The sequence below is a fragment of the Etheostoma cragini genome, chromosome 15 (assembly GCF_013103735.1).
Source record: "Etheostoma cragini isolate CJK2018 chromosome 15, CSU_Ecrag_1.0, whole genome shotgun sequence".
Classification (NCBI taxonomy): domain Eukaryota; kingdom Metazoa; phylum Chordata; class Actinopteri; order Perciformes; family Percidae; genus Etheostoma; species Etheostoma cragini.
This window is the reverse complement of record NC_048421.1, coordinates 16050613-16060309: the sequence shown is the minus strand read 5'-3', so window position 1 is coordinate 16060309 and position 9697 is coordinate 16050613. Positions and strand designations below refer to the sequence as shown.

At 39.3% G+C, this 9697-nt stretch overlaps 1 protein-coding gene and 1 long non-coding RNA gene across 2 annotated transcripts; both read left to right on the top strand.

Annotated features, from left to right (window-relative positions):
- The first annotated feature begins 975 nt into the window (after positions 1–975).
- On the top strand, positions 976–7030 carry LOC117957939. Its single transcript, XR_004659623.1, has 3 exons — positions 976–1061; positions 4511–4517; positions 7018–7030. It is a non-coding gene; the product is annotated as an uncharacterized LOC117957939 (long non-coding RNA).
- On the top strand, positions 1415–3956 carry selenow2a (selenoprotein W, 2a). Its single transcript, XM_034894048.1, has 4 exons — positions 1415–1608; positions 1829–1926; positions 2099–2175; positions 2985–3956. Exons 1-4 carry the CDS (start codon positions 1577–1579, stop codon positions 3066–3068), a joined length of 291 nt encoding a protein of 96 aa, XP_034749939.1. The 5' UTR covers positions 1415–1576; the 3' UTR covers positions 3069–3956.
- Positions 7031–9697: the final 2667 nt, after the last annotated feature.

Here is a 9697-nt window from a genome sequence, read left to right as displayed (position 1 = left end):
TTTTTGTGTTTTTTTAAAGCGATCAGATTTGTCTTGAAAGTGCTAAGCTTCGGACGCAGCAACAGTGGCTCTGCAAAATAGTCTCGGGAAGGAACTTGATTTGGTGGAACATTTGCACCCCACAATAGAAAATGTGTACTTTGTCCACAGCAATCCCCACCAATCTTTTTCCTAAAACATCCCATTTAGAGAGTAAATGCTGTAAATATATTCTTTTGTAATCTTTACAATCATTCCACTAAAGAACCAGGGAGGCCTGCCTTGTTGCACAATCCAAATTTTCTTCAAAACTTGCCATTTTCAGCATGTAGCTCCAACCCTGATTTCCCAAAGAGTTTGAGAACGGCAACATACAGAGAGTAGCAACTGAGATCTGGTTCTAAAGCAGATGTCAGGCAATGATCCTGGAAATGTTCTTCCGTTTATCCTGACTAACCCTAAAGAACCGATTCTGTGAAGAGTCTGTCCGCCTCTCACCACAACAGATAAAGGGAACAAAGGAAGCACATTAGGCTACACAAAGCAACGAGGGGCGGAGAGAAAGGTGACATGAGGGCTGATCATAGATGTGTTATTAGACATGAGGTGAAACCCATCAGGGCAGAGCAGAGAAAACAGGTAAAACAAAGACAAGACACATGAGGAGAGTGACTATGCAAGAATGAATAGTAAACCAATAAACCAAAAACCCAGGACCATGACAAGTAGTCCAGTGCATGGTTACCAGTGTTGGGTCCAAAGGGTCATAAGATGATAAATGGAAGAGGGAGGACGAACACGTTCAGCTACAAACATTTCTATTCTATTTTTTTGAAATAGGCTATTGGATCATTTTACTTCCCAGGGCATAAAAAAGTTAGGGACTGTTCTGTATTTATGAAATGGACTACCGGAGGGTCATGTCTTTTTATTCTTTGTTGAGGGGAGGGTCACCCAACGATTTTTATACTGTGGGGAGAGGAAACAGCAAAATTTCAGTCAGACCAAATTTGCAATTAGCCATGCATTTTCGTAAAACTGCCCATATTTGAGCTCTACATAGTTAATGTCTCTCATAAAAAGTCTCAGAAGTTTATTTAGCAATGATATAGCAGACAAATTGCAGCTTAGACACCAACACACTTGGCATTTCTGATTCCCAGGACCACTCCTCCGCGCCTGATTCCCGGTGATTAGAAATTGTGCAAACGACAAACTTTTCAAGTCATTTGAGAAGGAGTGAAGGCATGAAAGCTCCCAAATGGACTCTCGTCTCTTTGTAGGGAGGAGAAGTGTTGCATTAAATGGAATTACTCTAGGACTAGATTGTAGTTATACAGACGTCCTTTGCTAACATTACACTACAGCCATGTGGGCTTACTTATAAAACTGCATCACTTTCCGGTTGTAAGGACAGAGACGGTTTTGTAATGACTTTAGTTGTGTTGACTGATGTCGCCCACATTAAACCCCGCCCCACTGCCCGACTCGGTGTTACAAAAGCAGCGACCCCAACCACAGCTCCGTACGTCTGCCACCGCCGGAGAAGCCTCTCGCTATCATTGCCAGACCGGAGGAACAACAAACAGTAGCTAAAATGGGGGTGGTAACAATTAAAGTCGAATACTGGTATGTACATGTTTATTATACTAGCTAATTTAAATTTTGTAAAACTTTTTTAGCTAACCTGCGTTTGTTTGTGTCAGGATTCGTGATGTTAGCGTTAGCTAGCTAGCTCACACAGCTATTTTAGCATGGTAACCGGACAGCAGCAGTAACGTTAGCTAATGTTAGTAGGAAAAACTGCAAGTAATCTGTTTTTAAAATGCATTTATGTTTCCCCTTGTAGTGGTAGATGAGGTTACGAAAGCCGCTATCAGGAGCTCGCCCGGGTTGTCGAGGCTGAGTTTCCTGAGGCGGATGTGTCAGGCTTCACAGGAAGACAAAGTAAGTATTAACGTAATTTCAGCTGAGAGCATTATAACTTAACTGTAGTCGACAATTTATTTATCTTGATCTTTATCGTTAATGTAAAGGACCGTGCTATTCAAGGCAAAAATCATTCCAGAAAGCATGATTGACGGTTGAAGTCAATGCAGTTTCTTTTTTTATTTTGAAGGCAGCTTTGAGATTGAAATCAACGGCCAGCTGATCTTCTCTAAGACTGAGACGGGCGGGTTTCCATATGAGGATGACGTGAGTACATCATCGCTTCAACAAACCGGTTTAAGAAGGCCATAAAATGCAAGTCATGCTGGTGAAATATTACTAAGTACCTTTCCTCAAGTATCTAATTTGAGGTACTGGTTCTTTGAGTATTAACTAAATGTATCTGACAGCTTTAGTTACTCTAAATATTTTTTTAAACATTATATGCAAAATACATGAAGTGTATAAAATAGTTCTTTTTAGTGCAAATTTCTATATATTATAATTGTTGTATAAAAAAAGTAGTTTGGCTGCCTCTTAATTCTGAGTTTTGGACAAATCAAACAGGGAAAAAACAATGAACAATTGTACAGTGTCTTGGCTTCACTGGAATAACATTATAATCTAAGCAAGATGACACAAAAGGCATGGATAACCATTTCCAACTGCTGGAAAGATAACAGTCTGTGTACTTTTTGCAGTACTCCTCAGGTGGAAGTAGCAGGACTGAATAACTCTTATGACATGTTATTCAAATTTTAGCTGGCAGTCAAAAGTGACATCTAGGCGTTTTGGCAAAATATTTATTAGTGGCCAATGAGCCAAGGTGTTGGGAGGATGTTAGTGGAGACCCAGATGATGACGACAATGTCATAAAAACTTTGAAACATAATGATGAAACGTTTCACAGGGGTCATTTTTCTCCAGAATACTTTTAATACTAACTTGATTTTCCTAATGTTTTTACTGTGCTGTATTAATACTTGTCCTTTAGTAAAGGATCCGGAAGCGTCCTTTTCAAGTGGCAACTCAAAACAATAACACTCTGAGTTTATATTTGTCATTTCCTGCCACAGGTCTTGAATGCAATCCAGCAGGCCCACGATGGCAAACCTGTGCAGAAGATCACCAAAAGCCGTGCGCCATGCGTCATCATGTAAACCGCAGCATCAAGACAGGCCAGTGCAACTGTTTACTGCCTACAGAGATGCACTATGACCTCTAGCTGCCGTCTTTGGTGCAGATCCCCAAACGTCTGGCTCCCCCTCTTAGTTCTCATTGTGGGTCTCCGGGCTGTTAATGATTACTGTAGCCTAAACTGCCTTCATGGCGAAAGGGTTAGAGTATGATGAATCCATTCCTGGAGATTCTTCATTATAGGAGCTGAGATCGGGAGATGTCACAGAAATCTTAAGGGATTACACTTTACTTTTTTTTTTACCTCCTCTTTGCCTGGTGTTCTACAACTGCCTATTTTTTACATCTTTGTTTACTGATCTCATACACAATTACCAATTTCATTGAAGGCAAGGAACATGCAAAGTTGTTGCACGTGTAACTTTTATTTTTTTAAAGGCAGACTGCCTCTTGGTTTCTGCCTCTGCGTCTTGCATTGCTCTATGCTGAATAATCTTTTACTGAAGCATTTTTTCTAGTAACTAATTAAAACACTATGATTACTGTAACGGCTGTGAATAGTGAAACAAAGATATGTAATAAGTGACATTTATATGTATCAAATTGGAATTCTTTTTATGATAAGCTCCTGCCACCTAAAACCTGTATGTTGGCTTAGTGCGCCTCAAAAGGCACTGGCCAAAGAACTTGAGTTGGTCTCCGGGCACTGTGGAATCTTAAACCTTTTCTGTCACCTGTAAGGTTCTGTAAACCTTAAACTTGTCAGGTACTAGCAATCATCAGAAGTGCTTCTGAAGACCACCATCCACTGGTCTGTCAGCGCACACTCAATTGATGTCATGCTTTTTTTTTTTCATATTTCATTGTTCACTCTGTCAAAACTTTCAATAAATAATGGTTCTCGAAGTACATTTTGTCACTTTTTCCTGATGTCAGCTTTTTCTTATTTCAAACATATGATAATTACATACAGACCAAGAGTTATTATGCAAGAATCTTTTGTAAGTGTGCTTTATTTATCCTTCTCTTCATGTACAGTTTTAAACAACACACATCTATTATCAAAGAATTTCAAACTGGCTGTGGTGATGATATGCAGCCTTAACATAGAGCTGCTCGTTTGGGAGGCTTTTGAGTAATGAGTCTCTCGATAATATTGTCCAGCAACTGCCAATTATGTTGGAGCACAAGTTTAACAGGTTTCTCTTTGTTATGTTTGTGGCCTGCGTAGCAACAGTTGTCCGAGTCAAACTATGAACATTAACAAAAGGCTTGTTTTTGTGCTCAAGTTCCCCTCTGCACCAACAAAGAAGTGGCATGTCTGACTATACAAAAAGATTGACGTCACATTATTCTGATTTGTTTAATTAATAGGTTAACAATAACAATATGTTAACAATAAAAAAACTTGAAGTACAGACTGACTGACCTTTTCAGTATTACAAAACAAAACCGGATGGATAAGGGTTTCAGTTCATGAAAAATAGGATTTTGTTTAATGGTAAATGAGATCATCCTGATTATCGTGCAGAGTAAAAGACAGATCATATAGTCATGCTTTTTCTTCCACATTGGTTCCACTAAGGGGCGCCAAAGTCGACAAAGACAGCTGTGTCAGTATTTGGCCTCTGGCATCCCCTAGCTCAAAGAAAAGACACGTCAGACTGATGTCAAATACATAGAGACAACTCAAATGAAGACGTAAGTATGCAGCAGTCTAAAAAAACTGCTACAACCCCGGAGGGAGTTCACGTAACTTCCTGGCACAAATTGAGTTTTTTAACATAGTAAACAATGAGAATATTTGATGTACTTCATAGTTTTGTAAAGTAAATTACATACTGTACATCTAAGACCTCGCATTCATTCATTCATTTGTTGTAATTTAACCAACACAAGGTAAATGTAACCTCACCTGAGAACATTGTTAAATGAATGTTGTGTATCATTGTTTTTAGATGGATATTCAGGGACCATTGAGCACAAACCTTTGATTTAGGATTATAGGAAATGTCAAGCACTAAAATGTCTATAAGCCTTAAATAGTATTCTGACTTGATCACTTGTAATACTGGTTTAAATTTACTATTTAATTTAGTTAAAGTGAAGTCATTATGGCCCACTCTGTATGTGCGACTTGTTAATGGATGGCAGGTTGTAGTACACTGTGACTAGGTGGGTCTTTGGTGCTGCCTCTGGCTCTCAGTGATAACTCCTAGCAGCCTGCTTGTTCTCATGCTGATAGAGCCCATCTGTGCTGTCTCAGTTAGTCCGCCATTTAGAGGTTTCAGAATGCACAGTGCCTAAAAAGTAGCAGTCAAGTTGGACCTTACAGATACAGGTGTATTTATACACAACCACAAGTCTTTTACATTTGACTCATAACGTGACGCTACTTGTGCAAACATGTATTTTGTATTTTAAATCATTTTAGATCACTTTTTAGAAAACTGTCTCTTTAAGCCACATCAATTCTACTTTGATCCAACGTTGTAAGACAATGAACCTTGCAATGAATGAATGAATGAATGAATGAGTGAATGCCTTTTATACAAACTGTAGCCATATAAATTGATGTTTTGTCATTGGTCGACTGGGATTTGTATAATGTATTTCAGCCATTGACAGTAGGTTTCCCTCACATCATTCTCTCTTAAAAAGTTAGTAAAATATCCAAATCACATTTCCCCCACATGCTTTGATGCTTATGTTGTAGATTTTATGTTTTATTCTTTTATACTGGATTGGTGAAGAAAGATTTCAAACTGTCTTTGTATTCCAATTTGCAAAGACAAACTTTACAAATATTAATAATGTTGTCAGGATGAAAATGTCTATATGAGGACTGGGAGTGTCTGTATATGCTGTGTGTTGAGACACATGGGCACAGCAGATAGCTTCCAGAGACTGGTGATAACAGGCCTGAGCCACAGCGTCTTTAGCTGGGGCCCCACTCTTTGTGGCTGGAGACTTGTTTTTTTTGTTGTTTAAATATGTATGCAGTGAGTTTCTTCCTGTGTCCAATATGCCGTTTACCCACACTCAAAATCTCAAAAATCCCCTGTTGCAGTGTAACAAATCCATAGCATTGTTTACCCTTCGGTTTTTGTTGTAATAAACTGCTATTCTACTTCCCTACTACCCATACACACTTCTTCTTGTGTTATTTTGTAGGTCTGTAGTGTGTGTCCCTTGTGTTAAGCCAGAGAGAGCCAGAGCACAATAATGTTATTGTGTTTCCAACACACATGACAATGAAGTTGAACTACAATTTGCACAAATTACACATTACCTGGAACAGCATATCGATGGGTGAGAACAGTTCATTGCAGGTCAATTTCGGGCAGGGATGACTCTTTTAAGAGTCAACGCTGTCTGCATTTTCGTCATAATTACGTAATGCAAGAAACATCCCTAACAAACAACATTAATTATCAATTAATTCTTGTGTTCCCTATTAGTTTTAGGACTTGTGAAACCAAGCATTACCTTTTCTTTTTTAGTATGAATTCCTCAACGTCAAACTTGTGACTGAGGCTCATTCTCTGGCCAAGCAAGACTCAAATAACATTCATTGGAGGTTCAATGACAAAATGGAAAAGATGTAAATTGAGATTAAATTGGGGCCCACAATAAAACAAAGCTGCAATACCCCCAAAAGTAACATCTGCTGGAGGTAAAGTCAATGACATAGAGTTTCTACATTGTGACAGAATTTATTTTTTATTCTAATGAGATTTGACGTGACTTGAACAAAACCTCCAACCAATGGACTTGTTCATGTTAAATCAACCAGTGTAGCCATGAAGCCATATGACTTGATGGCCCTGTTGACACTGGAGGCTGAAATCAGTTATATTAGGGACATTTTGGCTTGGTTTTACTGGCAGAATTTATGTTTGTCCTTATGAAACCTTTAGAGGTTATCATATACCACCTCTGTATCAATTTATTTATTTACCTCTTTTAAAGAAAATGATTTTTTGCCCCAATCAACACATTTTTCTTCTTATGAGTTACCTTCTTCTACTTAGTGTGTATTATACACTGCCGTTTAAAAAAATACAACGTTTTATGATTAAAAAAAGAGGCATTGTTTTCTTCATAAGCTGTGTATTTGTGTTATTACATTATCTGGGTCACATAAACTAATCGCCCCCCCATCTAAATGCAGAATTTTTACTGTTAGGAGATTTAAACGTGGATATGCTAAACCCCCCAACCACTCTACTTGCTAAGCTTGATCTCCTCAACCTTTGACAAATGATGAATGACCATAGGAGATACAACCTCAATGCCGGAAACAAGGGCACACTTATAGATATTGTCCTGACCAACCTGTCCTCTAAATACACCCCAACTGTATTTAACCAGGATCTCAGGGATCACGGCCTGATTACATGCATCCGTAATGTGTCAGCGTTCAAACGTCCACAACTCATCTCAGTCAGACGCTGTTTAAAACACTTCTGCGAACAAGCTTTTCTGACCTAAGCCTTGTAGCTTGGGAGAACATTAATCTCACTGCGACAGTGGAGGATACCTGGATGTCATTCAAAATCTTCCTAGCTGTCCTGAATAAGCATGCCCCATTTCTCAGTTCCACTCCAGAGCAGACAGCCCTCAATCAACACAAAATAAACCTGTGGCGAACTGCTTTAGCCTGGAAAAGCCCCCATAACATGCAAGTCTTTAAAGAAGCCAGGAACCGGAACACTAAAGCAGTCCAAGTAGCTAAGGCTCGCTACTTTAAAATGTAATCTGCTTCTTGCAGTGCCAATTCAAAAAAATTCTTGGACACTGTAAAAACGATGGAGAACAAGAACAACTCCTCCCAGCTGCCCAAGGCTCTGAAATTAGGTAAAATTATCACCACCAACAAGTTTGTGATAATAGAGAACTTCAATAAGCATTTCACTCAAGCCGGTCATGCTTTCACCAAACTGCTCTACAAAGCACGCAACTACACATCCACACCCTTAACGCGCTTCTCCTTTACCCCCATCCTGACAGGTGACGTTGAAATCTGGACCCATACAAATCTGCTGGCGCTACACAACTTTGATGCCAGTTTCCTAAGATTATCAGCAAACATTATCACTTCCCCCATTGCCAACCTGTTTGATCTATTTCACGCATCTTCAGAAATTCCCTGATATGGAAATCCACTGCAGTCGTCGCTCTCTTCAGAGGGGGAGACACCCATGACCCAAACTGCTATAGACCCACATCTATCTTACCCTGTCTTTTGAAAGTTCTCAAAAGCTTCGACAATATACAGCTTACCAACCACCTTCAATCCCACCGTATCCTTTCTACTACACAATCTTGCTTCCGTGCCGGTCATGGGTGTACCACAGCTACCCTCAAGGTCATAAACGACATCACCATCGCCATTGACAAAAAGCATTACTGTGCAAAGTCTTCTTTCATCTGTCCAAGGCCTTTGACTCTGTCACTACCTTAGCTTGGGTTATCTCATAGCCACCTTGCGTGGTTCAATAACTATATTTATGATACGATCTAGCGCCTTAAATCTGAGGGCCTGTCATCTGAACCTATGAATGTTTCTACGGGGATGCCACAAGGTTCAATTCTCGGGCCAACTCTTTTCTCCCTTTACATCAATGATGTGGCTCTTGCTGCTGGGAACTCTCAAATCCACCTATACGCAGACGACACAATCCTGTCCACATCTGGCTCCTCTTTGGATACTGTACTCCAGGAGAGCTTCAACACTATTCAGCACTGCTTCCAACACCTCCAACTACTGCCAAACTTTGGCAAAACCAAGTTCATGCTTTTCAATCATTCGCTGTCTACTCCTGCCCACCTCGATTAGCCTTACCCCGCTCGATGGGTTGGAACTAGAAAACATTACGGTGTACGAATACTTAGTTTCTAACTCTCCAACAGGGCCTCTTTCACTCATGCTGTCAAACTCGTAATGCAATCCATTACATCAGTCACTCCCCATTGAGTATTTGCACAGATGGACATCTTCACCTGCATTTCTATCATATTCTGTTTACGTCCTTTTGCATTATTCATCCGCCCAGGTATGCTCAACTGTCATTCCGCCAACCTTTGTTGTCACATAATTTTTGTACACCACAATCTGCACTAACTGTGAATTGAGTCTTTACTACATCTCATCATTTATATATTCTGTGTAATCATGTATACAGTGATATTGTGGACCTTCATCATACGCAAGACCACACTCTGTACCAACTGTGTATTGACTCTTTACTACATCTCAGCATTTTATAGATTGCCTATTCATGCATATCATGTTGTTTCTGATCTACATCACTACCAGTTCCACTATGTGCACATCTCTATATCGACTCTTCTACATTTCAGCATTTACATAGACTGCCTATTCATATATATTGTTTTATAACTGATTCAACATCACTAACTAGGTCATAATTTGCACTAACTGTTCTTGTTTTGTTTTATTTGGCTCTACACTACATCTCAGCAGTGTTTTATTCATGTATATTTGGGTCATTACCATGTCACTTTTGCATATCCTTCATCTTAATTACACTTCACTTTAATTCTGTATCCTAGGATTCATTCAAAACTTCAATTGTTTGAAAAAAATACATAAACAGATTTGACCGAAAGAGACAATTATATTATT